This window comes from Polypterus senegalus, chromosome 10 (assembly GCF_016835505.1).
Source record: "Polypterus senegalus isolate Bchr_013 chromosome 10, ASM1683550v1, whole genome shotgun sequence".
Classification (NCBI taxonomy): domain Eukaryota; kingdom Metazoa; phylum Chordata; class Cladistia; order Polypteriformes; family Polypteridae; genus Polypterus; species Polypterus senegalus.
The window spans coordinates 127,299,031-127,314,657 of NC_053163.1; the positions used below are offsets into that span (position 1 = coordinate 127,299,031).

Here is a 15,627-nt window from a genome sequence, read left to right on the forward strand (position 1 = left end):
CAGCCTTATTCCAAAATGGATTAAATTCATTTTTTTCCTCAGAATTCTACACACAACACCCCATAATGACAACGTGAAAAAAGTTTACTTTAGGTTTTTGTAAATTTAATAAAAAAATTGAGAAATCACATGTACATAAGTATTTACAGCCTTTGCCATGAAGCTCATTAAGTTTCCCCTGATCATCCTTGAGATGTTTCTGCAGCTTAATTGGAGTCCACCTGTGGTAAATTCAGTTGATTGGACATGATTTGGAAAGGCACACACCTGTCTATATAAGATCCCACAGTTGACAGTTCATGTCAGAGCACAAACCAAGCATGAAGTCAAAGGAACTGTCTGTAGACCTCCGAGACAGGATTGTCTCGAGGCACAAATCTGGGGAAGGTTACAGAAAGATTTCTGCTGCTTTGAAGGTCCCAATGAGCACAGTGGCCTCCATCATTCATAAGTGGAAGAAGTTCAAAACCACCAGGACTCTTCCTAGAGCTGGCCGGCCATCTAAACTGAGCGATCAGGGGAGAAGGACCTTAGTCAGGGAGGTGACCAAAACTCGATGTTCACTCTGTCAGAGCTCCAGAAGTCCTCTGTGGAGAGAGGAGAACCTTCCAGAAGGACAACCATCTCTGCAGCAACCCACCAGGCCTGTATGGTAGAGTGGCCAGATGGAAGCCACTCCTTAGTAAAAGGCACATGGCAGCAGGCCTGGAGTTTGCCAAAAGGCACATGAAGGACTCTCAGACCATGAGAAACAAAATTCTCTGGTCTGATGAGACAAAGATTGAACTCTTTGGTGTGAATGCCAGGCATCACATTTGGTGGAAACCAGACACTGCTCATCACCAGGCCAATACCATCCCTACAGTGAAGCATGGCGGAGGCAGCATCATGCTGTGGGGATGTTTTTCAGCAGCAGGAACTGGGAGACTAGTCAGGATAAAGGAAAAGATGACTGAAGCAATGTACAGAGACATTCTGGATGAAAACCTGCTTCAGAGCACTCTTGACCTCAGCCTGGGGTAACGATTCATCTTTCAGCAGGACAACAACCCTAAGCCCACAGCCAAGATATCAAAGGAGTGGCTTCAGGACAACTCTGTGAATGTCCTTGACTGGCCCAGCCACAGCCAAAACTTGAATCCGATTGAACATCTCTGGAGAGATCTTAAAATGGCTGTGCACTGACACTTCCCATCCAACCTGATGGAGCTTGAGAGGTGCTGCAAAGAGTAATGGGCGAAACTGGCCAAGGATAGGTGTGCCAAGTTTATAACCTTTGAAATCTGATCTCAAGCATCACATACATAATGCCTTAATTCCCTACTATCTGATAGCTACTCTAACATATAAACTCATTATTAGAACTAAAACTAAAAGTTAAACCAGGGGATGATAGCCCATTTAATCAGAAAAACTTGTATCAGCATCTTGTTTCCTTACACTCACCGCATCACCATCCACCAGGAAAGATGACAGGTCAACAAGCACCCAGGTTGGAAGTGTAAAGAGGACAGCATGAAATCCAAGCACATTAAGCAAACGTAAGTGATGTATCCGAGTGTCTCGTAGCACCTGGTGAAAAAAAAGACAGAGGGTTCCGCTCAAATATGAAAACAATACACAAAGGTTAGCTGTTAAATTAGCAAAACAGCTTTATCAATGTGAAGCCAGAATAAATCACCTCTCTAAAGGTGGATATCTTAATAGCTTTTTAGGAACAATATGTATATTTAACTAAATCTTGACAGGATTGAAAGTAAATGTTTGCAAAAGACTTACCCATTAACATTTTAGGAGTTTTATCCATTACACCAACTGCAAAAATACATTTAATAATATAAAGCATACGCAGTTATGTCTTCACTTACTAGATTCCAGTAACTTAACATATACAAGTAAAAAAAAGCAAACCTCCAAGTCTAAGAAAAGACACAAGAATGAAATCTGTTTTTTTTTTCCCATAGTCACACTCTACGTACACAGAATAACTTTCAAATGCAGAAGGGTGAGAACTAGTTCCAGATAGGATGGCTGTCTATTGCTAGGCACACTCTCGCCTATGTGCACATTGGCCCATTTTGTAACAACTAAATTAAGGTGTCTATCTTTGGCACCTGATAGAAAACCAGAGCATGCAGATAAACCCTATGTCAGTACATGAGTAATGTAAAAAGTCCACAGAGAATGTGACTGAGCTGGGATTCTAATTCAGGTTTTGAATGTTTCCAATGACAAATAGAAAAAACAGCTGGCACAAAATGGTAAACCGATTTGTAAGTGAACACTTCTAAACCAATAAACACATACCCCTGGAAGGAGTTTTCAGACTTAACGGATTACAGATACATGTTCAATGCCACTTATTAACTAGCGCACTAAATTATTAACCCACTTACATTCCCTTTCACAGAGAGTCATTCTTCTTGGCGATTTCAACATCCATACTGACATTTACTACATGGAAGCTGAGAAATGAATTCCTATCCTTACTGGAATGTTTTGACTTGGTGCAACACGTTGATTTTCCTACTCATTCTGGTGGAATATTGGACTTGATCTGCAGATCTGACTTCTCTATTGGCAACACTTACAGAAGTGATTTGGGACTCTCGGATCATAAAGCAGTACTTTTCACTGTCTCATTACCTCTCCCTCCTACCTGTAAATGTCAAATGTCTTTCAGAAACCTTAAAAATATCTGACCTTCTTTCCTTGCTAGTTCCATTTCTGATTTGTTTCTGTATTCACCTATTCCATCAACACTAGATAGTCTTGTTGATCACTATAACACGGAACTTCTTTCAGCACTAGATAAAACAGCTCCTTTAAAGCATAAGGAGGATTCCATTAAATGCTCAGCTCAATGGTACAATTCAGAGTTATGGTCTATGAAAGCAGCTGGTCGATGCTGTGAGAAAATGTCACAAAAGACTGGTCTCGCCGTGCACATCCAGGCTTTCTCTGACCATCAAAGGGCTTACATGGATGTACTAACTATAGCCAAGAACACATGTTATGGCAGAATAATAGAAAGTGGCTGGGATAACCCAAGGGTATTGTTCTCTGTAGTTAGTTACTTCTACCTGCATCTGGCCAAATTACCTCCTCTACCAAAGTCTGAAAAAATCCTACACTTTTTCCACAATAAATCTAAATAATTCAACTAACATAAATACATCTTCCATTTAAATCTTTCCCTGTATTCTCACTCCATCCAGTTTTTTCTAAATTTTCACCAGTCATATCTGCATTTGTAAATGACCTGCTTTGTAAGATGAGACCCGCTATCTGTGTACTCAACCCCATCCCCACCATACTTCTTAATCGTGCCTTCATGCCACAATCCCAATTGTTACAATAATAATAAATACATCCCTTGACACTGGCTTTGTGCCAGCCACTTTTAAAATCACTTCTATAACCCCCACTGTTAAAAAAAAGTCTGGCCTTAATGCTGAGAATCTTCATTTTTGGCCTATTTCTTGCTTTCGTTTTCTCTCCAAAGTTCTTGAGTGTGTTGTGGCCTCCCAGCTCCACTTAACCTCTAATAATTTGATGGAAGCCTTTCAGTCTGGATTCAGGAAGCTGCACGGCTATGAAACTGGTCTGCTTCGGGTAACTAATGATTTGCTTATGACAGGAGACTCTGGACAAAGCAGCATATTTATTTTGTTAGATCTTACTGCAGCATTTGACACTGTCAGAAATTACATTGGACTGGGTTATGATTTTTATGCAGACGATACTAAACTCTATTTCAGTGTTAAAGGTGAAACTTCATCAGGGCTTTCTCAGCAGATAACTTGCCTCAGTGAAATTAAAACTTGGACTGAGCAGAACTCTTTAAAATTACATTGCAAGAAAACTGAACTCCTGCAAATTAGCACTAAAGCGAAATGTAACAAAATTAACTTCTCACTCTTGATGGTAATCTCATCAGACTTTCTCCTAATGTAAGGAATCTTGGTGTCATTTTTGATTCCTCCCACATAAACCACATTAAAAAACATTCCTACTTTCACCTGTGTGTTCACTGATTCCTCTCCTGAGAAACTTATCAAAGCATTCATCACATCCTACATTGATTACTGTAACTCTCTACTGGCAGGTGCAGCTTCTGATCTTATATCACAGTTCCAGTTGCATTCAAAACTCTACTCCAAGATTCCTAACACAAACCAGCAACCACGAGCAAACAACACCCATCCTGCTTCACCTTCACTGGCTCCCTGTGTCTTACAGAATTGAATATAAAATTCTATTATTAACCTAAAAAGATTTAAATGGCCTCCCACCAGACTACACCAGTGCACCTGCTCCATCACTATGCTCCTGTTCATCAACTTAGGTCCTCCAATTCTGGCAATCTTATTGTACCCCATACTAACCTGCACTCTATGGATGATAGGGCCTTTATGAGTACAGCACCCAGACTTTGGAATGACCTCCCTAAATTAATGAGATCTGCTGACTTGATTCATTCTTATAAAAAACAACTTAAAACTCACCTGTTTAGGAAGGCTTTTAATTTCAACTGACATTCTGCCTCCTCTTTCAGTCTTCCTGTCTGTCCAGATGCTCAGTATAATGTGTGTGTTATATTATAAATTATGTTATTTGTTAGGCTTACCTTTTAGAATTTAGTATTTTACTCTGCTTTATTGTCTTTTATTGTACTTAGTATCTTTGTATATCCTGTATCTATGTGTTTTAATGTTCTATTCTAGAAACATCTGTATCCAATGTTACATATACCTACTGTTTACCTTGAGCATGTGAAAGGCACTATGTAAATAAAATATATTACAAGTTTTGCTGGTTAATAAATTACCAGTTTTAGGGTTTTCAACTTAAAAGTGCTACAGAATGCCAAACACCTAATTAAACCACTGAAAACTGGAGTGGAAGTTGTGGAATATTACTCTGAATGTGTACTATTTCTGAGACAAACAGTTCATAAATGCTGCTTTGTTTTAGTGTTACACAGAATTTCAAGGAACATTCTTTAAACCTACAGTTGCACTTCTTGGGAGTTAATTTACTGCAAGGCTCACCCAGAGTTTGTGAAAGAAACAAAACTGTTGGATAGGTATTGAAAAAAACAAACTCAGCTCCAGCTCTTCTGCGTGTACCAAGATTAGGTAGATTATCACTCCATCTAGAGTTGGTTCTCACCTTGCAACCAGTGCTACTCGGAATAGACTATAGTTATCTGCTACTCTGAATTGGGTAAGTAGGTTAAAAATGTATCCTGTTAATAACTTTCTTTGCCACAAGCAGGGGAGCTGTGCAGTGTGCAAGCTGAAACAGACACCAGCCACATGTGATAATAGAATCAAACACCATTACATCCTTTTGTCTACATCTTTGACTAAATTTACCACATTTACAATTGTGATGTTAATGAATCAAATTTATTATTGATAGAAAAATAAAGGCTTGCTTACATTTTTGAATAACTGACCTTGCATTGTATTGAAAGTCTCCTCATGTAAAACACCTTTATTGTAGCCTGTTAGAACTCAATATTCAACAATTCTACTTCCTTAACACTAGAATTACCAGAGCCTACGAAAAAAACTCGTAAATCCGTCCCACCTTAAATCGCTTCTTAAAATCGTTCACAGCTCTCCACCAACGTCTTTTGTCATCTAAATGTGCTGATAAAAATCAGGCTGCAAGCAGCTGGCTATTCCATCCCCCCACTGACTTAGAACGTGCACAAACTTCTACCAGCTCATGCCTTGATTGATTTTCTGGGAGTGGAGTTTTAGAGTGGAAATAATAGTTCATTGTTTGGAACACACGCATTTCATGTCTGTTCTGTTTCTACAGCAATCTGTGTAAACACATAGTTAAAACAGAAACGTTTTTTATATTCTACTAGTAGATGACAAAATGTAGGCATAAACTATATAATGAATGAAGCCTGAAGTATCACTTTCACAAAAGGTACAAATCTAACACAACAATTGCGCTTTTATTCAAAAAATCACATGTGTTTTGGAGTATGTCCGTGCCAAATAAATAACATTCGACGTTTTGAAGAAATCATTTTATGACACGATTTACCTTTATTTATTTACTTACTTCCTAAAGCCTAAAGTCACAAGTAGTGTGCAGAGGGCATGCTCAAAACTGTGTGTAATGCCACGAAAAGTGCCTGCTGACACTTTAGTATGCAAGCAATGGTATGTGCATTCTTGCTCCGATTTAGAAGGGAGCCGAGTTTACCTCTTTTACAGCGCGTCTATGTGAAAACAGCAGTATCAAATGCGGGGGTGGGGTGCGTTTGGGCTCGTGAACGCGGCTGAGATAATAAAACGGACTTAAAAAAAAAACCAAAGCTAACCTTTACAAGTATCATAAATTACACCGGCTGTTACAAACTGAAATCAAATGTATGTTTTTATTCTAAAATAGTAAGACTAAGAGTAGTTTACTTCTCAAAACGGAGTGGTGCAGGATTGAACTCTCGACTTTTTGATTCCCAGGCGGCAGCTGATTCTATTGCGCCACGGAGGCAGTAATAATCAACGTGTGTCAATGTTGCTTGTTAAGGCGGCTTTTTGTTTCTGTAGTTATATCTATACTAATAAAAGGCAAAGCCCTCACTGACTGACTCACTCATCACTAATTCTCCAACTTCCCGTGTAGGTAGAAGGCTGAAATTTGGCAGGCTTGTTCCTTACAGCTTACTTACAAAAGTTAGGCAGGTTTCATTTAGAAATTCTACGCGTAATGGTCATAACTGGAACCTATTTTTCTCCATATACTGTAATGGACGTTAGCACGACGGCCGTGGGGGCGGAGCTGTGTGTGACATCATCACGCCGCCTACGTAATCACATGAACTGACTGTGACCGCAGTACGTAGAAAAGGAGGAAGAGCTCCCAACAATAAAACAGCGGAGAACCCGTGGATTAAATAAAAAGGCTGCTTAGTTGGCGAAGCAAGGAAAGACGACGGCCTTATATGGCGTTTGTTTATAAAACAGTGAAGAAGCTGTGTAAAGGCTGCTTCACAAAAGAACAGCGGAGCGCCTTATATGGGCAGGCAGTCAGCCAAAGAAGGGAATCAATAAATAACTATAATCGTAATAAAGGAACAAAAAAAATAGTGGAGAACCCGCAAATTAAATAAAGGAAATGGGTACTTGAACAGTAAACTAAGTCTAAAATAGCTACACAATAACTATAACAATCGTAATAAACGAACAATAAAACAGTAGAGAACCGCAAAGCAAGGAGAAAGGACGGACTTGTATGGCGTTCGTTTATAACACAGCGAAGAAACTGCGAAGTGCCTTATATGGGCAGGCAGTCAGGCAAAGAAAGGGAATCAAATAGCTATAATCGTAATAAACAAACAAAACAGCAGCAGAAAAGCCACGGATTAAATAAAGGAAATGGGTACCTGAACAGTAAACTAAGTGTAAAATACCTACACAATAAGTATCGTAATAAATGAATAAAACAGCGGAGAACCCGTGGATTAAATAAAAAGGCCGCTTCGTTGGCGAAGCAACGAAAAAGAACTTTCTTATATGTCATTTGTTTATAAAACAGTGCAGAAGCTGTGAAAAGGCTGCTCCCTTGGCGAAGCAAGGAAAGGAATGAACACACCGTAGCGAAGAATGGCCATATATGGGCAGGCAGTCAATTACATGGGAGGTGTGCCGAGTAGCACAGCAGCCTTACTTATGAATATGCTAAGCACAGTCCCCCGAACCCAATAACTGGTTGGGCCATCCTTAGCAGCAATAACTGCAATCAAGCGTTTGTGATAACTTGCAATGAGTCTTTTACAGCGCTCTGGAGGAATTTTGACCCACTCATTTTTGCAGAATTGTTGTAATTCAGCTTTATTTGAGGGTTTTCTAGCATGAACCGCCTTTTTAAGGTCATGCCATAGCATCTCAATTGGATTCAGGTCAGGACTTTGACTAGGCCACTCCAAAGTCTTCATTTTGTTTTTCTTCAACCATTCAGAGGTGGATTTGCTGGTGTGTTTTGGGTCATTGTCCTGTTGCAGCACCCAAGATTGCTTCAGCTTGAGTTGACAAACACATGGCCGGACATTCTCCTTCAGGATTTTTTGGTAGACAGTAGAATTCATGGTTCCATCTATCACAGCAAGCCTTCCAGGTCCTGAAGCAGCAAAACAACCCCAGACCATCACACTACCACCACCATATTTTACTGTTGGTATGATGTTCTTTTTCTGAAATGCTGTGTTCCTTTTACGCCAGATGTAACGGGACATTTGCCTTCAAAAAAGTTCAACTTTTGTCTCATCAGTCCACAAGGTATTTTCCCAAAAGTCTTGGCAATCATTGAGATGTTTATTAGCAAAATTGAGACAAGCTCTAATGTTCTTTTTGCTTAACAGTGGTTTGCGTCTTGGAAATCTGCCATGCAGGCCGTTTTTGCCCAGTCTCTTTCTTATGGTGGAGTCGTGAACACTGACCTTAACACTAGAATTACCAGAACCTACGAAAAAACTCGTAATTCCGTCCCACCTTAAATCACTTCTTAAAATTGTTCACAGCTCTCCACCAGCATCTTTTGTCATCTAAATGTGCTGATAAAAGAAAAGCTGCAAGTAGCCGGCTATTCCATCCCCCCACCAACTTAGAACGTGCACAAACTTCTCCCAGTTCATGCCTTGATTGATTATCTGGGAGTGAAGTGGAGTTTTAGAGTGGAAATAATAGATCATTATTTGGAACACACGCATTTCACGTGTGTTCCGTTTCTACAGTAATCCGTGTAAACACATTTTTAAAACAGAAACGTTTTTCATATTGTAGTAGTAAATGACAAAATGTAAGCATAAACTATATAATGTATGAAGCCTGAAGTCCAAATATCAAACACTTTCACAAAAGGTACACATATAACAGAACAAGTATGCTTTTATTCAAAAATATAACTGCAGAAAAAAGCCACCTTAGCATGCCATATTGACACATACATACTACAGCTACCACAGTAGCATAATGGTATCAACCGCTGACTAGTATCCCAAAGGTCATGAGTTCTATCCCACATGGTTCAGTTTTGAGAAGTAAACTGCTCTTATTCTTACTATTTTAGAATAAAAACATGCATTTGATTTCAGTGTGTAACAGCCAGTAATTTATGATACTTGTAAAGGTTAGGTTTTTTTTTTATTCACTTTTCATTCTCAGTCTCAGTCGTGTTCAGGATCCTTCCCTACCCCCATCTGAGAATGCTGTTTTCACATAAAGATGGCTGTAGCTCTGCAGCATACTTGTGACTGCATTCTCGTACCAATGCTTGCGAACTGAAGTGCCTGCGTGCACTTTTCGTGGCATTACACGTCTATTTTTTTGAGCATGCCCGTGTCGCTCAAACACAGGAACATATGTTGGTGTACAAGAATAAAAAACAAGTGCACTTTTATTCTAGACTATAAGTGAAGAAAAATAAAGCAAGTTACAGTAGGCGGTTGATCGACAGCTTGCGTGGTGCAATGCTAAGAACTGCTGATTTCCGATCCGTGCTATATAAAATCATCACATTCAAATATTAACAATTTCCACACACCCTTCCTACATTCACGACATGTGTACTTGTTGCAGTGTACACATCTCTCTGTGCTATGGTTCCTATTACACTGAATGAGCACCTGACATTGTACTTTCTTCCCTATATAAATAACATTCGAGTATAGCTGCTCCAAATAAATCACATTTGAGTATAGCGTCTCCAAATAAATCACATTTGAGTTATAGCGCATCTTTATGTGAAAACAGCATTGTCAGATTTTTGGGGAATCGTGAACGCGACTGAGAGAATGGAACTGAATAAAAAAAAACTGAAATCAAATGTATGTTTTATTCTAAAATAGTTAAGTACATGCAATATTATTTGAAAACGAACAGCGTCAGATCGGGTTTGAATACACGCTGACGCTGAACTCCCTGTCTATCTACATAGTAATAACAGTAATTTTATTATTATATAGGAGCTTCCCTGTCTGCCTATCATATAGTGCCTTTCCTTCCTACCTATCTATATATCTATCCCCTTAGCTGTTTTTATATATCTATTATACAGTGCCTTCCTGTTTATTTATATATCTAGTGCCTTCTCTGCCTGTTTGTCTGTCTGATTGCATATAGCGCTGAACTTACTGCTCTGTACTATTCTGTCCTCTGCATGTCCTGGAGTACAAAAGAAACAGCACCATACAGCAACATGTGCGAACTGGCAAGATCGGGGAAAAAACACGCGGTCACTGATTACAAACCGCAAGATGAATGAAAGAGACAATATATGTAAAAACATCATCGCACTAATGCAATATTATTTGAAAACGAACAGCGTCAGATCGGGTTTGAATATGCGCCCGATCTGACGCTGTTCGTTTTCAAATCATATTGCATGTACTGTGCAATGAAACTGCTGCACTGAATAAGCTGACTCCTTCTGTAACAGCGTCAGCGTGTATAAACCCGATCTGTAATCAGTGACCGCGTTATTTATATAGGGAAGAAAGTACAATGTCAGGTGCTCATTCAGTGTAATAGGAACCATAGCACAGAGAGATGTGTACACTGCAACAAGACATGTCGTGAATGTAGGAAGGGTGTGGAAATTGTTAATATTTGAATGTGATGATTTTATATAGCACGAATCGGAAATCAACAGTTCTTAGCATTGCACCACGCAAGCTGTCGTATCAACCGCCTACTGTAACTTGCTTTATTTTTTCTTCACTTATAGTCTAGAATAAAAGTGCACTTGCTTTTTATTCTTGTACACCAACATATGTTCCTGTGTTTGAGCGACACGGGCATGCTCAAAAAAATAGACGTGTAATGCCACGCGAAAAGTGCACGCAGGCACTTCAGTTCGCAAGCATTGGTACGAGAATGCAGTCACAAGTATGCTGCAGAGCTACAGCACATCTTTATGTGAAAAGAGCATTCTCAGACAGATAGATAGATAGATGGGGGGTAGGGAAGGATCCTGAACACGACTGAGACTGAGAATGAAAAGTGAATAAAAAAAAAACCTAACCTTTACAAGTATCATAAATTACTGGCTGTTACACACTGAAATCAAATGCGTGTTTTTATTCTAAAATAGTAAGAATAAGAGCAGTTTACTTCTCAAAACTGAACCATGTGGGATAGAACTCATGACCTTTGGGATACTAGTCAGCGGTTGATACCATTATGCTACTGTGGTAGCTGTAGTATGTATGTGTCAATATGGCATGCAAAGGTGGCTTTTTTCTGCAGTTATATTTTTGAATAAAAGCATACTTGTTCTATTATATTTGTACCTTTTGTGGAAGTGTTTGATATTTGGACTTCAGGCTTCATACATTATATAGTTTATGCTTAAATTTTGTCATTTACTACTACAATATGAAAAACGTTTCTGTTTTAAAAATGTGTTTACACGGATTGTAGAGAACGGAACACACGTGAAATGCGTGTGTTCCAAATAATGATCTATTATTTCCACTCTAAAACTCCACTTCACTCCCAGATAATCAATCAAGGCAAGAAATGGCTTTATAACCTTTACCAGACTGATAGATCTCAATTACTTCTGTTCTCATTTGTTCCTGAATTTCTTTGGATCTTGGCATGATGTCTAGCTTTTGGTCTACTTCTCTGTGTCAGGCAGCTCCTATTTAAGTGATTTCTTGATTGAAACAGGTGTGGCAGTAATCAGGCCTGGGGGTGGCTACGGAAATTGAACTCAGGTGTGATACACCACAGTTAGGTTATTTTTTAACAAGGGGCAATTACTTTTCACACAGGGCCATGTAGGTTTGGATTTTTTTTCTCCCTAAATAATAAAAACCATCATTTAAAAATTGCATTTTGTGTTTACTTGTGTTATATTTGACTAATGGTTAAATGTGTTTGATGATCAGAAACATTTTGTGTGACAAACATGCAAAAGAATAAGAAATCAGAAGGGGGCAAATAGTTTTTCACACCACTGTATGTATATGTGTGTGTGTGTGTGTGTGTATGTATGTGTGTGTGTATATATATATATATATATATATATATATATATATATATATCAGCAACATTCATGACAATGACAAAACAATTACATTGTCAATCATGTTACGTTATTATTAAAATGTTTCCTTTTCTTTTTCATTACTTCTTTAACACACTACTTCTCCATTTCAGGCCTTGGTATTTTACTAGTTTTTGAATAAAAGCGCAATTGTTGTGTTAGATTTGTACCTTTTGTGAAAGTATTTCCTTCATACTTCAGACTTCATACATTATATAGTTTATGCCTACATTTTGTCATCTACAGTACTAGCAGAATATAAAAAAACGTTTCTGTTTTAACAATGTGTTTACACAGATTACTGTAGAAACGGAACACACATGAAATGCGTGTGCTCCAAACAATGATCTATTATTACCACTCTAAAACTCCACTTCACTCCCAGAAAATCAATCAAGGCATGAGCTGGTAGAAGTCTGTGCACGTTCTAAGTCAGACGGGGGATGGAATAGCCGGCTGCTTGCAGCCTGATTTTTATCAGCACATTTAGATGACAAAAGACGTTGGTGGAGAGCTTTGAACGATTTTAAGAAGCGATTTAAGGTGGGGCGGATTTACGAGTTTTTTCGTAGGCTCTGGTAATTCTAGTGTTAATGTTGAACTCAAACATTTTAAGGACTAAATCTAATCAGATCTTACTTACATATGTTGTATTTATTTGTAGCTGGTGTAACAGGATTAGAGTTTGTGCTATGTCTGGTAACTGATCTAGGACAGTTGATGAAACCTGCTTTTACCGGTTGGAAGGTCAGTGAAAAGGAAGTACAGCTGGAAGGTGACAGCAGAGGCAATATATTCCCCTCAAAAGGCAGCCCTGAATTGTATTTGCACATGTTTACCTTGGGGATTGAGTCTGAACAGGTAGCCCTCAGCAGGGGACACAGGTACACCAGAAGTACTTTTAGGTCTGGCTTTTAAGCAAAACTCCCTCTTCAGACAGAGGAACAGGAGGCCAGTGAAGAGGAAAGCTGCCTGAACACATGAGAGCTACAGAAGAAGCATTTTTGCTGATAAGACTATGAACCAGTCCATTTTTGTAACCTGGTCTTGTAGCTTGGTCTGGCTTAGGTGTGTTCTAATTTGAAATGCTCAACAGCGCCCCAAACTTATCACACTAAGCACTCTTTTTCTTTCTTAATTGTGTTAAACATTAAGTCCATCTTACCTTTTTGGAGAAGATATTTTGCAGTGAGAAGCACAGAGTTGCCGCAAGAGCACTGATAAGACCTTGGATGTCAAAGGAGAGCTCTGTTACTGTAGCCAGCAGAACTCCACCAATAATAGGAACCAGGGACAAATAGACCTAGAATATGATGAGTACAGTATAAAGATTTAAAAACACTAATGAAAAGAAATAATGCAATTCATAAATGTCACAAAATATATAAATGGGGTTATATAAAATTGTTATACCTGTGTAGTGCACAAGGTTTAAAAAAAATCTAAAGAATTACCAGTAAAAACATCAGTATAAAATAACAATCAGTATGATGAAAACTGAAGCACTGCACAGAACTGGACAGACATTCCCACTCACAACCCCATGCTAACCTTCATGGACTGTTTTTCTTTCATGATGATTCTGGACAGCAACACAACCCATATTGGCATAGTGGCTTTAACTGTAATGAAAAAACAAAAGCATTTCCATGAAAGGGGAACCACTGGAAAAGAGAAGTGCCAAGCACAGTTAAGAACTATGGCAACTACAAAAAGATGTGCACAGATACTCAGATACTATGTGGGATCCTATCTGATGCATGTGCTCCAATGCATTAGTTATCAGCGTTGTCTGTTATGGCCATAAAGTTGTAACTCTACTATTAATAGCAACTGATGAGTCCTGTCAATGGAGTTTTCATTTGTCTACACTTTGCTTTAAAGAAAAATAAGCAAGCGATATTGGTAATTTGAAGAGCTACAGAGGTGTAGTTATGGGATGATATTAAAGTTTGTTTTCTATAGAGTGAGTGTGCATTTTTGATGCAATAAAATTAAGACACTCTTTGCAAAGTTTGTTCTTGGAGGTTTGTTTACATGAGACTGACTAACTATAAAAATTATTAACATGATTATTGTCATTTCCTGAAAAAAACTGCTGTAATACAAGTTTTGTTTTATGACCTTTATGACCTTTCATTACCCTCCCAAAAAGGGTGAAAAAAAATCTAAAGAGGCAGGATATGCACACACCAGGATTAATACTACCTAATTTCTAATAATTATTATGTCTATCAGACTACAAGAACCATAAATATTGTGAGCCAGCTGTGCACATGACAAGAGTGTTAAAAGTCTGTTTTTCTGCACCACCACTTGGGTTTTGTAAATCAGAGCAACCTTAGTTGGAATCCAGCTGGAAGATGAACACCAAAGGCTTAAAAATCACAAAGGAACCTGCGGCCACTGCTAAACATGCCTGCAGTATGGAAGTAAACTGAAGTGTGTGAAGATGAAAGATGTGCTAACTGCAACATGCGCCTGAAAAAGTTAACCACAATGGGACTAAAGCGAAGACATTTGGTGCTACAAGTTTGATGAAGCATTTAAGATATCACACAACAGCATATACTGATTTACAACAATTTTCATTACATACAAGTGAAAACAACATTATTTTAAAATAGTAGTTTACTTGTTTTTTTTTTTTATTCTTACTTCTACTTAAGTACCATAATGTAATTAAAATTCAACATTAATAGATTTTACTAGCAATTGTCTTTTTTACTTGAATAAAAGATACAAGCAACAATATTACAGAAATTCACTAAAACAGGGGTGTAAAACTCAAGGAGCATGGGCCAGACCTTTTTATATGACATGCTTTATCAATATTCAAAACATGTTATACACATCCCACAATGACGGTTACCTTTCTCAAACACCCCATTTAACTTTTTTTTTTCACAATCAGATTCTATGTACCAATTTACACCTGCCATTAAAATACAACAAATGCATAAAATACACCTGTGTAGCAAAGTGCACTGCAGTGACTAACATGAACTTAAAATAGAAACTGACTAACCAAAAATAAACAAAAAAGTAAAAAGGTGGCATGCCACAACGTTATAAATATCTTTAATGTTTTAGTATGATTCCAAATATTCCATGTCTCAAAGGAAATGCAGATCGACACAAATTTGCATTTCATTGCTTGTTTAAATATGATCACTGTTTCTGATGATCTCCAAATTTGGTTTGTGTAATCTACTGTATGACAAGTCAAGTCAGGGAGCTTGCACTGGTACAGAGCATTGCCGCACCCACTACACGACGAAACAACTCAGGATCTCGGTTGGAAAGGGGCAGATACATGGTCCACTACCACCCTTTGGAAATAACACTATCTGCCGCAGCCGGGTGTTAAGTGGGCAACCCTTTGGCCTGGTCCAGCAACTCAGGTTCCCAACAATGAGGATCTTATGAGCTGCATCACCCTCTGGGAAAAAAACCACATGGTTGAAGTGCCGTAACTGACGCTCCCTAACAATGCAGGTAATGTGCCTCTTTCGGGACTCCATGAGCAAATGCTCATTTGACACA

General features: G+C 38.5%; 1 protein-coding gene across 1 annotated transcript in view; it reads right to left on the reverse strand.

Annotated features, from left to right (window-relative positions):
- Window positions 1-15,627, reverse strand: part of slc35e1 (solute carrier family 35 member E1) — a 40,571-nt gene that overhangs the window by 11,470 nt on the left and 13,474 nt on the right. Inside the window, exons 2-4 of the mRNA XM_039766564.1 lie at window positions 13,633-13,703; window positions 13,247-13,384; window positions 1,447-1,572 (exon numbers count right to left, since the gene is read on the reverse strand). Coding sequence (XP_039622498.1) covers window positions 1,447-1,572; window positions 13,247-13,384; window positions 13,633-13,703 — 335 coding nt within the window. The remainder of the gene's footprint in view (window positions 1-1,446; window positions 1,573-13,246; window positions 13,385-13,632; window positions 13,704-15,627) is intronic.